Source organism: Nomascus leucogenys, chromosome 11 (assembly GCF_006542625.1).
Source record: "Nomascus leucogenys isolate Asia chromosome 11, Asia_NLE_v1, whole genome shotgun sequence".
Taxonomy (NCBI): Eukaryota; Metazoa; Chordata; class Mammalia; order Primates; family Hylobatidae; genus Nomascus; species Nomascus leucogenys.
The window spans coordinates 45,652,239-45,672,116 of record NC_044391.1 but is presented as its reverse complement, the minus strand read 5'-3'; the positions used below and the strand labels follow the sequence as shown (position 1 = coordinate 45,672,116).

At 41.4% G+C, this 19,878-nt stretch overlaps 1 protein-coding gene across 3 annotated transcripts in view; it reads right to left on the bottom strand.

Moving 5' to 3' along the window:
- ZNF573 (zinc finger protein 573) overlaps positions 1-19,878 on the bottom strand; it is a 41,362-nt gene that overhangs the window by 19,223 nt on the left and 2,261 nt on the right. For 2 of the 3 annotated variants that reach the window (XM_030822251.1, XM_003252677.4), the window contains exons 2-4: positions 15,356-15,446; positions 13,280-13,412; positions 11,750-11,842 (exon numbers count right to left, since the gene is read on the bottom strand). In XM_030822251.1, coding sequence (XP_030678111.1) covers positions 11,750-11,842; positions 13,280-13,412; positions 15,356-15,424 — 295 coding nt within the window. In that variant the 5' untranslated portion in view covers positions 15,425-15,446. The remainder of the gene's footprint in view (positions 1-11,749; positions 11,843-13,279; positions 13,413-15,355; positions 15,447-19,878) is intronic. The other variant, XM_030822252.1, reaches the window with a different exon arrangement.

Genomic DNA, 19,878 nt, shown 5'->3' with positions numbered 1-19,878 from the left:
CTTGGAACCAACCCAAATGTCCAACAATGATAGACTGGATTAAGAAAATGTGGCACATATACACCATGGAATACTATGCAGCCATAAAAAATGATGAGTTCATGTCCTTTGTAGGGACATGGATGAAGCTGGAAACCATCATTCTCAGCAAACTATCACAAGGACAAAAAAACCAAACACCGCATATTCTCACTCATAGGTGGGAATTGAACAATGAGAACACTTGGACACAGGAAGGGGAACATCACACACCACACACCGGGGCCTGTTGTGGGGTGGGGGGAGGGGGGAGGGATAGCATTAGGAGATATATCTAATGTAAATGACGAGTTAATGGGTGTAGCACACCAACATGGCACATGTATACATATGTAACAAACCTGCATGTTGTGCACATGTACCCTAGAACTTAAAGTGTAATAAAAAAAAATATATATATATATAAAAATTACCCAGTCGCTACTTTTCTGTGGAGCACGTTTTTAAAAAAAGAAAGAGGCTGGACGCGGTGGCTCACGCCTGTAATCCCAGCACTTTGGGCGGCAGGGGCGGGTGGATCACCTGAGGTCAGGTGTTCCAGACCAGCCTGGCCAACATGGTGAAACCCCATCTCTATTAAAAATACAAAAATTAGCCAGGCATGGTGGCACACACCTGTAATCCCAGCTACCGGAGGCTGTGGCAGGAGAATTGCTTGAACCTGGGAGGCGGAGGTTGCAGTGAGCTGAGATCAGGCCACTGCACTCCAGCTTGTGCGACAGAGCAAGACTCCATCTAAACAAAAAAAAAAAACAAAAAAGGAAAAAAAAATTACCCAGTCTGGTTCTAAAACCTGGTAAGTCAGTTTCCCGGTTTCTTATTTTAAGATACTACTGTTACTCTTTCAAGAGGTTGTTCTTCCTTTTTTGCAATAAATCTAATAAGCTTAGCTTTGCTAGATGAACAGAAATGTCTGGTAATTCTTGGAAGTCAACAGTATATAGACACCCTAGGAAATAACTTATGAAAAATATTGTTAAATATTAAAAAAAATTTTGAAAACATCATAAACATATAACAAGTAAGTCCAACTCAAAATAATACAAAGTACCAGAATAATGAAGATATATCAGGAAGGCTGCTATTTTCAGACAAAAATCAGTTGCTTTCTAATATATCAATGATAACTAATTATAGGCTGATATATCAATATATCTAATATATCAATAATAACTAATTATAGGCTCACACCTGTATTTTCAGCACTTTGGGAAGCCAAGGCAGGAGGACTGCTTAAGCCCAGGAGTTAGAGACCAGCTGAGCAACCCAGTGAGACCCCCATCTCTAATAAACAAACAAACAAACAAACAAAATAATGAGTCACACAATATAGAAGCATATAATTACATATTATAGAATTATGTTATACAAGTTCTTAATCTCTGACAAGAACATAGCACCATTAGAAATTTATAGCAATACCAGAGAACAATTTCTTTTACATCAAGTAAAAGAACTCTATTTTAATTGACCTGAAGTTTAACTGTAACTCAAAGTTTATAAACGTTTAATAAAATATAAACATAGAGTTAGTTTTAAGCGTTTTTAAAAACTATCATTTTTCAAATTTCTTTTTAAAAATTATAGTTTAGGCCAGGCGCAGTGGCTCATGCCCGTAATCCCAGCACTTTGGGAGGCCGAGGCGGGTGGATCACGAGGTCAGGAGATTGAGACCATCCTAGCTAACACAGTGAAACCCTGTTTCTACTAAAAATACAAAAAAATTAGCTGGGCGTGGTGGTGGGCGCCTGTAGTCCCAGCTACTTGGGAGGCTGAGGCAGGAGAATGGCGTGAACCCAGGAGGTGGAGCTTGCAGTGAGCCAAGACCGCGCCACTGCACTCCAGCCTGGGCAACACAGCAAGACTCCGTCTCAATAAATAAATAAATAAAAATAAAAATTATAGTTTAAGTTAGAGTGTAAAACTTACATTGTTGGTTTCTTTATCCTAATTTAATAATGGCATATCAACCTTCACTGGTCTTTGTTCATTTTCACTGCAACTGGATAAATGATTATATATTACTGCCAGTGTGGCAATTCCTTTAGTATATGTAAAATTTGGACAAGATGAAATGTAGAAAATTATTTTTCTCAGCTTCAGTGATAAGAAATGCAAACTATAAAGACTGACAATGTTCACACACATGATTTGGAGTTTTAAGACTTGTATAAAGCATGTTCTGGTGTTGCAGCTTCAAAAGAACAGGAAAATACTCCAGGGTGATTGGCCACATTGCCACACATACGTACATACCTGCCAGTTCAATAAGTGAAGAGGGCCTAGCACTAAGAGGGTCCAGGAGCAATTAGCATACCTAAGCCTAGATCTGGATTTCTAAATGGCGTTCCCAGTAAAAGGAACTGGTGCTCCTTACAAAAGTGGCTGATTCCAGGGCCATGGCAAAGAAAATATAAGATAATCCTAGATTAACAACTTGTAGTGCCAGAAAATAAGAAATGCTCACTAAAGGTGAGCAGGTTGAAGAGGCACAGATGCCAACTTGAAAGAGTTCCCAATGGCCAAAGCAGAAGAAAAATAACTAAGGATAGTATTGGATTATAACTCATGGAATAAAATAAACATCTATGAGTCCATATTGATATACATAATTGAATAAACAGAGGAAAAAGGGAGTATTCCTTCTTACAGAAGAATTCCAGCTAATGGGCCAGGTGCGGTGGCTCAAGCCTGTAATCCCAGCACTTTGGGAGGCCGCGGTGGGTGGATAACAAGGTAAGGAGTTCGAGACCAGCCTGACCAACATGGTGAAATCCCGTCTCTACTAAAAATACAAAAATTAGCCAGGCGTGGTGGTGCATGCCTGTAATTCCAGCTACTCAGGAGGCTGAGGCAGAAGAATCACTTGAACCTGGGAGGTGGAGGTTGTAGTGAGCTGAGATCGCGCCATTGCACTCCAGCCTGGGCAACAGAGTGAGATTCTGTCTCAAAAAAAAAAAAAAAAAAAGTTTCCAGCTAATAAATGTAGGAGGTTAATGCAAAATCATCAGTAGGCAAATGTTGCATTAAAGATGGGTACAAGCAGGCCGGGCGCAGTGGCTCACGCCTGTAATCCCAGCACTTTGGGAGGCTGAGGCAGGTAGATGACCTGAGGTCAGGGGCTCAAGACCAGCCTGCCCAACATGGTGAAAACCCATCTCTACTAAAACTACAAAAATTAGCTGGGGGTGGTGGCACAAGCCTGTAATCCTAGCTACAGCGCCTGTAATCCCAGCCTGAGCCTGGGAGGCAGAGGTGGCAGTGAGCCAAGATAGCACCACTGCACCTGCACTCTAGCCTGGGTGACAAAGTGAGGCTCTGTCTCAAAAAGAAAAAAAAAAGAACTGGTATAAGCAAAATCTACTGTTGGAAGCTAAAATCTGTGGCGGGGATGCGGGGGTGTAAAAGTTGGAGGAGAAATAGGATATCTGTATTGTTTTCCTGGGACTCACAAAATAATACCACAAAATGAAGTCCGCAAAAGCAACCTCAGAAGCAAAAGTTTTTTCTCGGACCTTCTCTTGCCCTCCTGTCTCGCAGTCCCTTTCTCCTCCTAGGCTAACCATAAAGACTAGAATCCCTCTTCCCCAAGGCAAGTCATGGAAACCAGAACCCCTTGTCCCCAGAGCTACTCATAAAACCTAAAAATATTACTCTAACTTTCCCCTCCCTTTTTGGGTAAAAACTGGCCATAAAAAATTCCCTGGCCTACTTTGACTGTTGGTCATAAGACCCCCATTCCAGAGAGAGTACCCCATTCCAGAAGGAAGGAATACGTGTTCTGAGAGGCCGAGAAGAACCTAGACAAACAGGCCTTGCTGGGTTTCCCTACTCAGGCTATTAACATTACATCACACCCTTTTTGTCCAATCCTGTTTCTACATAGCTGTCCATACTTTGTTAAACCTAAGCATAAAAATAGGTAATTTCCCCTGTACCTTTGGATCTTCTTTCTTTCTTTCTTTCTTTTTTTTTTTTTGAGATGGAGTCTTGCTCTGTCGCCCAGGCTAGAGTGCAGTGGCACAATCTTGGCTCACTGCAAGCTCCGCCTTCCGGGTTCACACCATTCTCCTGCCTCAGCCTCTCCGAGTAGCTGTGTCTACTGAGACTACAGGCGCCCGCCACCACGCCCAGCTAATTTTTTTGTATTTTTAGTAGAGACGGGGTTTCACCGTGGTCTCGATCTCCTGACCTCGTGATCCGCCCGCCTCGGCCTCCCAAAGTGCTGGGATTACAAGCGTGAGCCACCGCGCCCGGCCTGGATCTTCTTTCTAAAGGCTCCTGTGTCATGAAGAAGTATGATTAGATCAATTTGTATGCCTTTTCTCCTCAATCTGCCTTTTGTCAGTGATTTTCAGTGAAACTTCAGAAGGTGAAAAAGAAGTTTTTCCTTGGCCCGGACAGATACAAGTATGGAAAGCATCTCAAACAAGTTATATCATATTAGCATTGCCTAAGGCACAAATTCTTATTTCACCAAATTATCATATTAGCATTGCCAGTGGAACAAACTATTATTGTCTCCTCATGTGATACAATGGGAAGAATAGAACATCACCTGGGGGCAATTTTTCAAAATATGTTTGGCTTGAATTTAATCATAAGGAAGTGATAATACATTGCAGACTGTAGGACATTCTAAAAAGAAATCAAGTGGACTGGACTTTGCAAAGATGTCAGTTTCATGAAGGAAGATGCTCTGAATTTAAACATATTAAATAGATTTGGTGAGTAAGTATGACAGATGTTCCTTCAGTTGATCCTAGATTTTAAAATTTATAAAAGGACATTATTGGGATAATTGGGAGAAATTTGGATGTGGACTGTGTATTTGATAATATTCTTAGAGTATTGTGAAATCACTTGGGTAATGTGGGCAAAGGGTTAACAATACATTTTTTAATGTTCTGTTATTAAACATTAAACAGAATGGGAATCCCATTCTGCATGAGGATGTACTCTTAGGCTAACTCTCTAAGGCTGCTTCCCTAAAAATAGAATGTATCAACTATGTTAATAAGTTTCATTATTTATGACAACAATGACACTGATTGGCAAGTTGCACCTCAGAGTGTGAACTAGGGGTTAGATGAAGACAGCACCGTATTTAGGGTTTCTTTGACTATATTTCTTTTTAAATGGGCATGTCCTTGAAAGACCCTGGAAACGATGACTAAAGAATCCTCACACCAGATATTGTACCAACCTATGGAGCCAGTCTTTTTTTTTTTTTTTGAGACCATTCTCATACTGTTACCAAGGCTGGAGTGCAGTGGCGCAATCTCGGCTCACCGCAACCTCCAACTCCCTGGTTCAAGTGATTCTCCTGCCTCAGCCTCCTGAGTAGCTGGGATTACAGGCATGCACCACCACACCCGGCTAATTTTTTATATTTTTGCTAGAGACGGGGTTTCACCATGTTGGCCAGGCTGGTCTCGAACTCCTGACCTCAAGCGATCCACCTGCCTTGGCCTCCCAAAGTGCTGGGATTACAGGCATGAGCCACCGTGCCTGGCCAAACCAGTCTTCTTAAGTCAGGGGAGGCCCACACTCTTGCTGTGTGGATCTCATTTCCTAGCACTTGAGCTCTAGCACCTGCAGAAAAGAGAGCTCCTGGAAGGCTGAGTCTCATGTGCATGAATCACTGCAGCCATGCCACAGGGTGCTGAGCACCAAATACCCAACAACAACTATATTTATATATATATAAAAAATATATATTTAGGTTAAGAGTAAATATCAGGGCCGGGTACCGGGGCTCAAGACTGTAATCCCAGCACTTTGGGAGGCCAAGGTGGGCAGGTCACCTGAGGTTGGGAGTTTAAGACAAGCCTGACCAACATGGAGAAACCCCATCTCTACTAAAAATACAACATTAGCCGGGCATGGTATCGCATGCCTGTAATCTTAGCTACTCTGGAGGCTGAGGCAGGAGACTCACTTGAACCCAGGAGGCAGAGGTTGCGATGAGCCGAGATCGCACGATTTCACTCCAGCCAGGGCGACAAGAGTGAAACTCTGTCTCAAAAAAAAAAAAAAAAAAAATAGAATAAAGGAAATGAATACTTGCGTGGTATTTTAATTTTATCATCACTGGAGTATTGGAGAATTGGTACTGAGGAAAAGAGATACAGATCAAAGACAGAAAATTTCAATTAAACACCATTTAGTTCTAAGTTTGGCCAGGAAGTTGCCATATAAACTCATTAGGTAATTTATTTTTATGTAAATATGTAAACACATACATATATGTATACTTACAGTTTTTTTTTTTTTCTTAAGACAGAGTGCCACTCTGTCACCAGGCTGGAGTGCAGTGGCCTGATCTTGGCCCACTGCACCCTCCACCTCCCGGATTCAAGCAATTCTCCTGCCTCAGCCTCCCGAGTCGCTGGGACTACAGACCAGTGGCCACCACACCCAGCTAATTTTTGTACTTTTAGTAGAGACGGGGTTTCACCATGTTGGCCAGAATGGTCTCGATCTCTTGACCTCGTGATCTGCCCGCCTCGGCCTCCTAAAGTGCTGGGATTACAGGTGTGAGTCATTTTTTTTTTCTTTTGAGACGGAGTCTCGCTCTTTCACCCAGGTTGGACTGCAGTGGCGCTATCTCAGCTCACTGCAAGCTCCACCTCCTGGGTTCATGCCATTCTCCTGCCTCCGCCTCCCGAGTAGCTGGGACTATAGGTGCCTGCCACCACACCCGACTAATTTTTTGTATTTTTTGTGGAGATGGGGTTTCACTGTGTTAGCCAGGATGGTCTCGATCTCCTGACCTCGTGATCCGCCCGCCTCGGCCTCTGAAAGTGCTCAGATTACAGGCGTGAGCCACCGCGCCTGGCCTTTTTTTTTTTTTTTTTTTTTTGAGATGGAGTTTCACTCTTGTCTCCTAGGCTGGAGTGCAGTGGCATGATCTCTGTTCGCTGCAACCTCCGCCTCCTGGATTCAAGTGATTCTCCTGCATCAGCCTCCCCAGTAGCTGGAATTACAGGTAGCCGCCACAATGCCAGGCTCATTTTTGTATTTTCAGTAGAGATGGCGTTTCACCATGTTGGCCAGGCTGGACTTGAACTCTTGACCTCAGGTCAGCCTCCCAAAGTGCTGGGATTACAGGCATGAGCCATCATGCCCGGTCACTTACAGATTTTTCTATCTAGCTGGTAAAACGCCTATAACAATCTTCAACCCAGAAAAATGGGCACTTCTAGAGGCTAGACTGTGGCCTTAAAATACCATTTCCCACTAAAAGAACCCAACAGTTCACAAACTTATGGCTGACTAAAAGCTTTGGTACAGGAAACGTACAAGATAAGCCTGCAACACTTTGTCATATCAGATGGGAGAAGACTGGCAATAAAATAACTGTCTAAGGCTGGGCATAGTGGATCATGCCTGTAATCCCAGCACTTTGGGAGGCCGAGGCAGGTGGATCACCTGAGGTTGGGAGTTCGAGACCAGCCTGACCAACATGGAGAAACCTCATATCTACTAATAGTACAAAATTAGCTGGGCATGGTGGCACATGCCTGTGATCCCAGCTACTCAGGAGGCTGAAGCAGGAGAATCGCTTGAACCTGGGAGATGGAGGTTGCAGTGGGCTGAGTTTGTGCCATTGCACTCCAGCCTGGGCAACAAGAGCAAAACTCCATCTCAAAAACAAAAACAAAAACTGTCTAGTTACCTACAAAGGATCCTAGGGGCCAGGCACGGTGGCTCATGCCTGTAATCCTAACACTTTGGGAAGCCAAGTCGGGTGGATCATCTGAGGTCAGGAGTTCGAGACCAGCCTGGCTGACATGGCAAAACCCCCGTCTCTACTAAAAATATAAAAATTAGCCGGGCATGGTGTTGCATGCCTGTAATTCCAGCTACTTGGGAGGCTGAGGCAGGAGAATGGCTTGAACCCAGGAGGAGGAGGTTGCAATGAGCCAAGATCGCACCATTGCATTTCAGCCTGGGTGACAAGAGCGAAACTCCATCTCAAAAAAAAAAAAAAAAAAGAAAGAAAGAAAAGAGAAAGACCAAATATTGATCAGCCTTTATTTTCCAAATGGTATCAATAGTTACCAAATAGTAGGTGATGTAAAAAATTGTTTATATTTGTACATAATAAATGAAAAATAAATGTTAGAATTAGAATATGAACATTTTGGAACGTCTGATGAATTAATACATCCAGGCACTGAGCATACATGCCTGCTAAAAATCACAGAAAGAGAGACAACCAGAAAGTTTATGCTGAGAACCTAAACCATTCACTCCCACACTCAGCCTTGAAACAGAGAAGTGGACCTACCAACCCCCCCACAGGTAGCTTACTGTCTACATAAACATATCCCACTCTTTTCCTCAGCACAATTTTACTGTTCTGGAAGTTTCTTGCACAGGCAAATGGCTTCATTGTTCATTACTGGAAGTTCCTGAAAGATCCATCGACTCTTAAATGGCAAACATCAACAGTTTGTACTCTAGAAAATTTTCAATTCCTAACCTCAAAATTCTAACCTAGCTGTTTCCACTAATTCTCCACTGTGGTGTCTTCATCTTTACCTAATCCTAATCAAGTCCCCGCATGAAGACCAGGCTTAAACCAAACTTTTAATTCTCAGTAAAAGCCATCCTTGCCCTTCCGCCTTTGAGACACTATATAAAGCTCTTTAGAGGTGGTGTTTTCCTTTAACACAGTAAACCATAAGCCCAGCTCTCTCTGGTATGAGGGGAGCAGGAAAAGTGCCAACATAGGATGCATACAATACTGGCCAGGAAGTTGTCTTGCAAAAAAATAAATAAATAAAATAAACTGAATCAAAATCGATTAAGTGTAACAGTGAGATAAATCTAGCATAGCTGACTCCACCTTGCTTCTAACATCACAAGCTAATGGCGTTTGCTCATTCCTGCACGCTGGCCAAGTTAACTATGGGAGGATTTAGTTTACAGTATAACTTTAAAGCAAGGATAATAATCCCGTTCCAAAACTATTAATAATTCCCAAGGAGACAGGGAGGGTGTACATACAAGTAACAATGTTATGTTAAAGATTTATAGGAGCATTGTGATCTGACCAAGGACAACGTTGTGCAACCTTCTCAGACCCCTACTGATGCCCAGGTATCTGTAGTCACCAGTCACCTCCTGACTTCAACCTCCTCCTAGTTCCCCCTTCCCCGACATAAAAAACGGCATGAGATTCATGCCTTTTAAGGTGGTTCTTTAGGACATTAGTCTGCCATCTTCTCCATTTGCTGGCTCTCTGACATAAAGTTCCTTGCCCTAACACCTTGTCTCTTGACTTACTGGCAGTTGTGCAGTGAGCAGTATGAGCTCTGGACTCAGATACGTAAGCCTCTTGACCCCTCTACTCATTCAGAGGATATAGAGAGGTCAGAGAACATACTTAAGCAAATCTCAGGCATGGCATCAGCAAAATCTAAAATGGAAGATGTTTCTTCAGCAAATAAAGGGTTAGGAACACAAAGAAAGATGAAGACAAAACTTAGAGACTTGCGAAAACTTAAAAAGACTTGAAATTGGAGAAAGAATAAAAGGAAGGAACTTATTACCATTAAAATCAGAATAGTGGTGACACTTAGCAGGAGGAAGAAGATTGTGACTGGTTGCAGACATGTGGAGGACTTCAGAATTAACTAGAAACTCTCTCCTTGTTTAGAAATATTGCTTGGAGGGTATAAAAGAATCTTGTATGTCATTATTATAACCTTACTGTAACTCTAAAATTATATTAAAATAAAAAAATTTTTTTAAGTTTTAACTCCTGACATGGTTGTGGTGACATGATTGTTTAACTTATAAGACTCAGTAAGCTACACATTTGTTATATGTTGTTCTCTGAATCTGTGTGATGTTTTTAAAAATGCCTTGAAAACAATTACATCATTGTTTCTAATCCTTCTTATTCCCAACAATTCAAATTCAACAATACCTTATGTGATCTGACTCCTCCTAACAGTGTGACCTCATTCTTGTCACTCTCCTGTTAGGATCTCTATTCTGGTCTACTTTGGTGCTCCTCAGACTCACATAGCTCTCTCTATTCCCCTCCCTTGACTCTCCTTACTCCTTCCCTCCAATGCCTCAGCCATCCCCTTAGCCTTCTAAGCTCTTTATTCAGCTTGGAATATTCTTCCCCAGATAAACACATGGCTTATGACCTTATACCATGTCTCTTTCCAAATACTACTGCCCCAAAGAAGCTGTCCCCAGCCATCTCATCCAAAATGGCCTAATCTCTGCTTATTTTCTACCATTGCTTATTCCACTGCCTAATAGTAGTTGTTTGCCTGTTTATTTTATTTTATTTTATTTTTTATTTTTTTGAGACGGAGTCTCGCTCAGTCACCCAGGCTGGAGTGCAGTGGCGCGATCTCGGCTCATGGCAAGCTCCACCTCCCGGGTTCACGCCATTCTCCTGCCTCAGCCTCCCGAGTAGCTGGGACTACAGGCGCCTGCCACTACGCCCGGTTAATTTTTTTTGTATTTTTAGTAGAGATGGGGTTTCACCGTGTTAGCCAGGATGGTCTCAATCTCCTGACCTCGTGATCCGCCCATCTCGGTCTCCCAAAATACTGGGATTACAGGCGTGAGCCACCGCACCTGGCCTATTTTATTTTATTTTTGAGACAGAGTCTCACTCTGTCACCCAGGCTGGAGTGCAATGGCGTGATCTCAGCTCACTGCAACCTCTGCCGCCCGGGTTCAAGCAATTCTCCTGCCTCAGCCTCCCAAATAGCTGGGATTACAGGCACCTGCCACCATGCCTGGCTAATTTTTGTATTTTTAGCAGAAACGGGGTTTTACCATTCAAGATCGGCCAGGCTGGTCTTGAACTCCTGACCTCCTGATCCACCCGCCTCAGCCTCTCAAAGTGTTGGGATTATAGGCGTAAGCCACTGTGCCCAGCTATTTATTTTATTTTTATGTGTTCTTTAGTACAATGTAAATTTCCATGAGGATAAGGACCTTATGGTTTATTTTTATGTGTTCTTTAGTACAATGTAAATTTCCATGAGGATAAGGACCTTACATGTCTTCCTCATGATCACTACATTGATATGTGTGTTGTGTGTGTGTGTGCAAAAGGGGAGCTGGAAAAACAGTTGAATCCAAAATACAGGTAAAATATTGCATTAAAGAAAAAAGAGGCTGGGTGTAGTGGCTCACACCTGTAATCCCAGCATTTTGGGAGGCCGAGGCGGGCAGATCACAAGGTCAGGAGTTCGAGATCAGCCTGGCCAACATGGTGAAACCATGTCTCTACTAAAAATACAAAAATTAGCTGGGCATGGTGGTACACACCTGTAATCCCAGCTACTTGGGAGGCTGAGGCAGGAGAATCACTTGAACCCAGGAGGTGGAGGTTGCAATGAGTGGAGATCAAGCCACTGCACTCCAGCCCGGGCAACAGAGCAAGACTCTGTCTCGGAAAAAAAAAAAAAAAAAGAAAAAAGAAAGCCCCCATCACTGAAAACGGGTTTGAAATATAAAAGAAAGAAGGTGATTGGTAAATGGGGTAAAGTTGAAGCTTCTTTCATAGCTTACGCTGCAATCTTTATTCCCAACCAGGTTGTAGGCCTTTGCTCCACAAGTCTGGGTGCCTTGGAGGAAGGCTTCATGAACAACACAAAAGTGTCTCCTTTCTCTTACCCCATGGACTGTGGCCGGCCCTGATGGGGTGCCCTGCCTTCCTTACCTGTGAACTCTGTTTCTTCCCTCAAAATCATCCAGGGCTCTTTTCCTCGCTCCAGTAAATCAACCACAACTGGTTTAGAAATGGAATGTCCTCCTTATAAGAAAAGAAATGCCACATGGTATAAAAATAAAAACAAAGGTAACAGAAACCTTTGAGCTTTGGTTAAATTTACAATGAACTAAGGACTTCAAATAAAATAGGGGCGAGATGATTGAAGAAATGAAGCAGGTACAGTAAAATCTTATTTTAATGTAAACTCATACACACGTGGTCTCTGAGGAGAAAGTTTAACCTGTGACCTTATAAAATGTCTCTTTCCAAATATTACCACCTCAAAGTAGCTGTGAAGTTCTCTGGAGCCAGAAGGCTGGGGCACAAATTATTCCTCTTAAATCTACCAACCTTGTGACTTTGGCCATGTGACTTCAACTCATTATTCCAATTTGGCAAATAAACTGGGCATAATACTACTACTATTGGCTAGGTGCGGTGGCTCACGCCTGTAATCCCAGCATTTTGGAAGGTCGAGGTAGGAGGATCACTTGAGACCAGGAGTTTGAGACCAACCTGGGCAACACAGCGAGACCTCATCTCTACAAAAAAAAAAAAAAAAAAAAATTAGTCAGGCATGGTGGTACATCTATAGTCCCAGCTACTAAGGAGGCTGAGGCGGGAGGATCCCTTGAGCCCAGGAGGTCAAGGCTACAGTGAGCTATGACTGCACTCCAGCCTAGGCAACAGAGCAAGATCCAGTCTCGAAAAAATAAATAAATAAATAAGATAATAACAATAATACTATCACACAGTTCTTTGAGGATTGTTATTATATATATATATTCCCCTTCCCTTCCAAAGAGTGGCTGGGGACATAATGAGCACAATTGTACCAATTATAATTATTTTATTATTTCTGTATGAGAGAAAAAATAGCATCCCGACTGATATATAAAATCTTCATTCAAACTCAACGCAAAGCTCATGAATTATAACTTTCAACAATAAATCATACAGATTGGCTACAGGAAATGAAATGTGGACTCTCCAGTTTTCAATAAATATTGTTCATCTAATCCAGCACTATATAAGTCACAGGGGTTCTTCTTATACTCAGAGTAAATCATGAATCTGCATCTTTTGTCCTTGCAGGTGGATCAGATGATGGCACAGCATATCTATAGGAATTCTGGAAATATGCACAATGGGAAACCAGGATTCCTGGACAATGGTTATTCATGGACTAATAATATATAATTTAATAATAATAATATATAATTTTAATCCAGCCCCTTGGATATTAAGGAAAGGAGGCAATCATAAGGGGCAGGAGAATATGTGACTATCTCTAAAGGATGAAGAAAATGATGGTGCTTGGTGGCACAGCCATTGTCAAACAGGCGGAGCTGAAATATTCCTCTAAGAACAGGAAGGAGAAATTCAACTATGTCTTGAAATACGGCCTTGAAATTCACTGTGTTGAAAGGTAACATATCATAGATCACATTTTAAATTACTTGAGGCAAATAAACTTACCCAGTGAGAGCAGGTTTCTATAGTTCTCCAACATCACATCCCTGTATAAGTCCCTCTGATTAGGGTCCAGGTATTCCCACTCCTGTCGAGAGAAGTCTATGGCCACATCCCTGAATGTCACTAATTCCTGAAACTGCAAACCCATGCATTACAAAATTTTAAAAACATTTCAAAGATGGAAAGACAGGAGATTAGAAGAGCACATTAGAGAAAAGGACTGATATAGTATATGTGGCTAATGACTGGTAGCAGACTAAAGCAACGTGTCTACATATTCGTAAAGGATCCTATTGCCACAGACAAATGTTTCTGCATGTTGGAGGTTACCACAATAATTCAGAACTTCTGAGGAATGGATAAAATAAAATTCAATAAAGTATTAAGGACACAACTACATAGTCTGCTAGTCATGTGATCTGTAAATTCCCAATAAACATGAGTTTCTAAACTATTTTTCCTTTAAAGTTAGAAAAATGAGATGTCCTTGCCAAATTTAATAATCTCCAATATTTTATTGTTTTGTGCTAGTTTTTTTTTTTTTTTGAGATGGGGTCTCACTCCTGCCCAGGCTGGAGTGCAGTGACTCAAACATGGCTCATTGTATCCTTGACCTCCCAGGCCCAGGTTGATTCTCCCATCTCAGCCTTTCAAGTAGTTGGTACTACAGGTGTGCAGGACCTGCCCAGCTAATTTTTGTATTTTTTGTAGGGACAGAGTTTCACCATGTTGCCCAGGCTGGTCTCAAACTCCTGGGCTCAAGCAATCCGCGTGCCTCAGCCTCCCAAAGTGCTGGGATTACAGGCGTGAGCCACTGCACCTGGCCAAGCTCCATATTAAAAAAAAAAAAAAAAAAAAAAAGCTTCTGCAGAACATTTAGACATTTCCACAAGCCTCAAGTTACATCATTATGTCAGAGCACATAATAAGCATTTTTCTTTATTTTGACAAATATATTTTTTACTGACTGTGCAACAATCAATTTTATTATGAATATTTCAGACTTACTCCATCGTTAATCCATGTTTTACCTTCATGTACATTTTTTAAATCTTTTTTTTTTTTTTTTTTTTTGAGACAGGCTCATTCTGTTGCCCAGGCTGGAGTGCAGTGACACAATCACAGCTCACTGCAGCCTTGACCTCCCATGCTCAAGCAATCCTCCTGCCATAGCCTCCTGAGTAACTGGGACTACAGGTGCAAGCCACCACGCCCAGCTGATTTTTGTACTTTTTTTGTAGAGATGGGGGTCTCACTTTTTTTGCAAGGGGTCTCAAACTCCTGGCCTCAAGTGATCCTCCTGCCTTGGCCTCCCAAAGTGCTGGGATTATAGGTATGAGCCACCATAGCTAGCCTACCTTCATATACTTTGTTGGACAAAACTTCAAAGGTCTTCCCCAGTTCTGGAAATCAACATATTTACTCCTTAGGATAATATTCTCATTCATCACCATTTCCCATCACTTAATACTTTTCTTGTTCCAGAATGGATACTGATATAGGATGACTCATAATCAAAAAGATGTCTCCCAAGTTCAGCAGAACATATTCAACCACAAAATAAAAACTTGTCTCTTGGTAATTCCTTGGCAAGATCCATGGTTTATCTCCAACAATTCTAAAATTCTCGAAGAATATGAGATCTCATCACATACTAAGACAGACCAATTGATAACCAAATCCCATCTTATTTGCCCAAAAAACTCAGGTCTGTGGAGAATGTCAAGGCCTACCTGTGGTATCCAAATAGGACCAACATCTCTAATTCACCAAACTAAGGACCTATAAAGGAAGCTCAAATAGTTCCCTGTTGAGACTTCACTCCTTTACTGCTCTATCATAGACTTTGGTTGAAGAATAAGCACGAGTATTAAATACATTTGACAATAAATATGAAAGTGGACAGAAAATACTCATAGGGAGAAAACTGAGTTATTTGCTATCACTATTCACTAAATTAGAAGAAAGTGGGGACAGATAACTGAAGGAGGCCTTCTTAAATAGGAAGCCTTAGGTTAATGAAAAAATCCACATAACCTATGATCATGATATTGCAAGGAAACAGAATAATCAACTTACACAGGTCATGGTTTTAGAATTGTAAGACCTGATCAGTCCTACTCGGTGGGGTTCCAATACTGGAAACATTCAAACTCCAGAGAATCCAGAGCTGAGAGAAGAAAAGAGATGTTAGTGTTCCCAATATGACTTAATTTAATAAAATCTTTCTGCTCCTCTATTTCTCCTTCCAAATTAATCCCTCACAACTGAACACATAACTTAGGGAAAAACAGACAATGAATCTAAGCACTCCCTCACACCCCAGGAAACCCAGCTATACAAAGGTAGTTTTAGAGTAAGTCACCGGCTCACTAAAGCCAGATCCAGACAAGATAGCAAGAGGTTTTCTAGACAAGCCTCCAATTTGGGAAGGCTGATCTAGACTTGAGATTAGGCTGCTCAGTTTCTCCATGAGAAAATTTACTTGCCTTCATTCCCACCTTCCAAGGCTGAGGGAGGACTTATCGTTTAAACTAGAAGCTTTTTTTTTTTTTTTTTCTGAGATGAAGTCTCGCTCTGTTGCCCAGGCTGGAGTGCAGTGGTGAGATCTTGGCTCACTGCAACCTCTGCCTCCCAGGCAAGTGATTCTCCTGCCTCAGCCACCCAAGCTGGGACTACAGGTGCGCACCACCACACCTAGCTAATTTTTTTTGTATTTTTAGTAGAGACGGGATTTCATTATGTTGGCGGGGCTGGTCTTGAACTCCTGGCGTCAGGTGATTTATCCGCCTTGGCCTCCCAAACTATTCAGATTACAGGCATGTGCTACCACGCCTGGCCTCAAACTAGAACCTCTTCTATGGCATCAGAATCAGTTGAAATTGGTCAAAATATGAGCGAGAACACAGCACAGGAGGAAATGCTTAGGCCTGGTTCTGTGTTGAGTACAAACTGCCTTGCTAAAGACAAAATATACATGTAATAGAATACCAAGAAGCTATCAGATGCTAAGTAGGGAAATGTATTTAATAAAATTTAAAAATTTTAGATATACTGTCCACAGAAAATTAAGATGAAAAAAACAGAATGTGCAATATCATTGGATCATTAAAAAGACAGACAAGCATTGAGGCACAGGCTGTAGGACATCAATACATTGAGAAAGTCTGGTAATCTATTTATTCTGTTACATTATAACATGATCATATGTTACCATTACTTTTCTTTTAGTTGCTATCTTGATTTTCTTTTTTGAATACATTTCATAATCATTTTAACATTGTTCATACATTAACTTAAAAAATACATGTGTACACACACACATACAGTGTCATCCAGACTACTGCTAAACTCTCTTTTTTTTTTTTTTTAAAGGGCAGGGGTCTTGCTCTGTCACCCAGGCTGGAGTACAGTGGTGTGATCATAGCTCACTGCAAACTCAAGCTTCTAGGTTCAAGTAATCCTACTGCCTCAGCCTCCTGAGTGGCTGGGACTAAAGGTGTGCACCACCATGCCTGGCTAATTAAAAAATTTTTTTTTGGAGACAGAGTCTTACTATGTTACCTAGGCTGGTCTCAAACTCCTGGGCTCAAGAGATCTTCCCTCCTAGACCTCCCAAAGTGTTGGGATTACAGGCATGAGCTACCACGCCTGGCCTGGTTTCACTTTTTATCTAACATCACTTGAAGAAAAAATTAGACAGTAAAAGCTTACAGAATATATTCAATAACTTCCACATAGATTCCATGGGCTTAGTTACAATGATGACCAGAATCTAATCAATGCCACCTCCATATGAATTCCCAAGGCACACCACCTGAATTTCTCTAGTGGTCTTCACTATACACTGACTTACCCGTTCCTATTTACAACTTATGGTCCTTGCTGAATTATTGGCATTTTAAAGTAGTGACTAGTCCTAGACACAGCAATCAGACAAGAGAAAGAAATAAAGGACATCCAAATTGGTAAAGAGGAAGTCAAACTTGCTGTTTGCTGATGATATAATCATATACCTAGAAAACCCTAAAGACTCATCCAAAAAGCCCCTAGATCTGATAAATACAGTAAAGTTTCAAGATACAAAATTAATGTACACAAATCAGTAGCATTGCTATATACCAACATCGGCTAAGCTGAGAATCAAATCAAGAACTCAATCTCTTTTACAACAGCTGCAAAAACAAACAAACAAAACAAAACAAAACAAAAACAAACAAACTTAGGAATATACCTAATCAAGGAGGTGAAAGATCTCTACAAGGAAAACTACAAAACACTGCTGAAAGAAATCACAGATGACACAAACAGATGGAAGCACATCCCATGCTCATGGATGGGTAGAATCAGCATGGCGAAAATGACCATACTGCCAAAAGCGATCTATAAATTCAATGCAATTTCCATCAAAATACCATCACCATTCTTCACAGAACTAGAAAAAACAATCCTAAAATGCAAACGGAACAAAAAAAGAGCCCGCATAGTCAAAGCAAGACTAAGCAAAAAGAACAAATCTGGAGACATAACATTCCCTGACTTCAAACTATACTACAAGGCAATCGTTACCAAAACAGCATGGTACTGGTATAAAAACAGGCATGTAGACCAATGGGAGAGAATAGAGAACCCAGAATAAAGCCAAATACTTACAGCCAACTGATCTTCAACAAAGTAAACAAAAACATAAAGTGGGGAAAGGACACACTATTCAAAAAATGGTGCGGGATAATTGGCAAGCCACGTGTAGAAGAATGAAACTGGAGCTTCATCTCTCACCTTAGAGAAAAATCAACTCAAGATGGATCAAAGACTTAAATCTAAGACCTGAAACCATAAAAATTCTACAAGATAACATTGGAAAAACTCTTCTAGGCATTGGCTTAGGCAGAGTTCATGACCAAGAAAGAACCCAAAAGCAAATGCAACACAACCAAAGATAAATAGATGGGACTTAATTAAACTAAAAAGCTTCTGCACAGCAAAAGAAATAATCAGCAGAGTAAACAGACAACCCACGGGATAGGAAAAAGTATTCACAAACTGTACATCCAACAGAGGACTGACATCCAGAATCTACAAGGAACTCAAACAAATCAGCAAGAAAAAAAAACAAATAATCCCATCAAAAAGTAGGCTAAGGATATGACTAGACAATTCTCAAAAGAAGATATACAAATGGCCAACAAACATATGAAAAAATGCTCGACATGACTAATGATCAGGAAAATGCCAATAAAAATCACAATGCGATACCATCTTACTGCTCTAAGAATGACCATAATTTAAAAAAATCAAAAGAGAATAGATGTTGCCATGGTTGTGGTGAAGAGAGAACACTTCTACACTACTAGTGGGAATGAAAACTAGTATAACCACTATGAAAAACAGTATGAAGATTCCTTAAAAAACTAAAAGTAGAAGTACCATTTGATCCAGCAGTCCCATTAATGGGCATCTACCCAGAGGAAAAGAAGTCATTATATAAAATTATTTTATTTTATTTTTCAATGATAGAGACAGGAGTCTCACCATGTTGGCCAGGCTGGTCTCGAACTCCTGGCCTTAAGTGATCCGCTGGCCTCAGCCTCCCAAAATGCTGGGATTACAGGTGTGAGCCACTGCACCCAGCCAGAAGTAATTATATGAAAAAGACACTTGCACACACATGTTTATAGCAGCACAACTGCAAAAATATGGAACCAGCCTAAATGCTCATCAACAAGTGGATAAAGAAAATTTGGTGTGTGTACACATATATATATACACTATGGAATACTACTCAGCCATAAAAAGGAATGAAATAACAGCATTGGATGCAACCTGAATGGAGTTGGAGACCATTATTCTAAGTGAAGTAACTCAGGAATGGAAAACCAAACATTACATGTTCTCATTTATGAGTGGAAGCTAAGCTATGAGGATGCAAAGACATAATAATGATATAATGGACCTCAGGAGGCTGAGGCAGGGGGATCGCTTGAACTTGGGAGGCAGAGGTTGCAGTGAGCCGAGACTGCGCCGCTGCACTCCAGCCTGGCCATAGAGCAAGCCTCTGTCTCAAAAAAAAAAAAAAAGCCGGTCATGGTGGCTCACGCTTGTAATCCCAGCACTTTGGGAGGCCGAGGCGGGCGGATCACGAGGTCAGGGGATGGAGACCACGGTGAAACCCAGGCTCTACTAAAAATACAAAAAATTAGCTGGGCGTGGTGGTGGGCACCTGTAGTCCCAGCTACTTGGAGAGGCTGAGGCAGGAGAATGGCGTGAACCCAGGAGGCAGAGCTTCCAGTGAGCCGAGATCGCGCCACTGCACTCTAGCCTGGGTGACAGAGCGAGACTCCGTCTCAAAAAATTTAAAAAAAAAGTAATATTTAAGAGGTGGTCTCTTGAAGTAACTAATACAAACTCTGTTGTTAGTCTTTTAGGATATGACTTTCAGATTTAAGCTCTGATACTTAATAAAATGTGTCTTAAAGTCTCATTGGTAAATTGGGAGAGAATGTCATTTAGCATATAAAATAGTCTGAAGATGAAGTAAAATAATCCACATAAGGCTGGGCGCGGTGGCTCACGCCTGTAATCCCAGCACTTTGGGAGGCCGA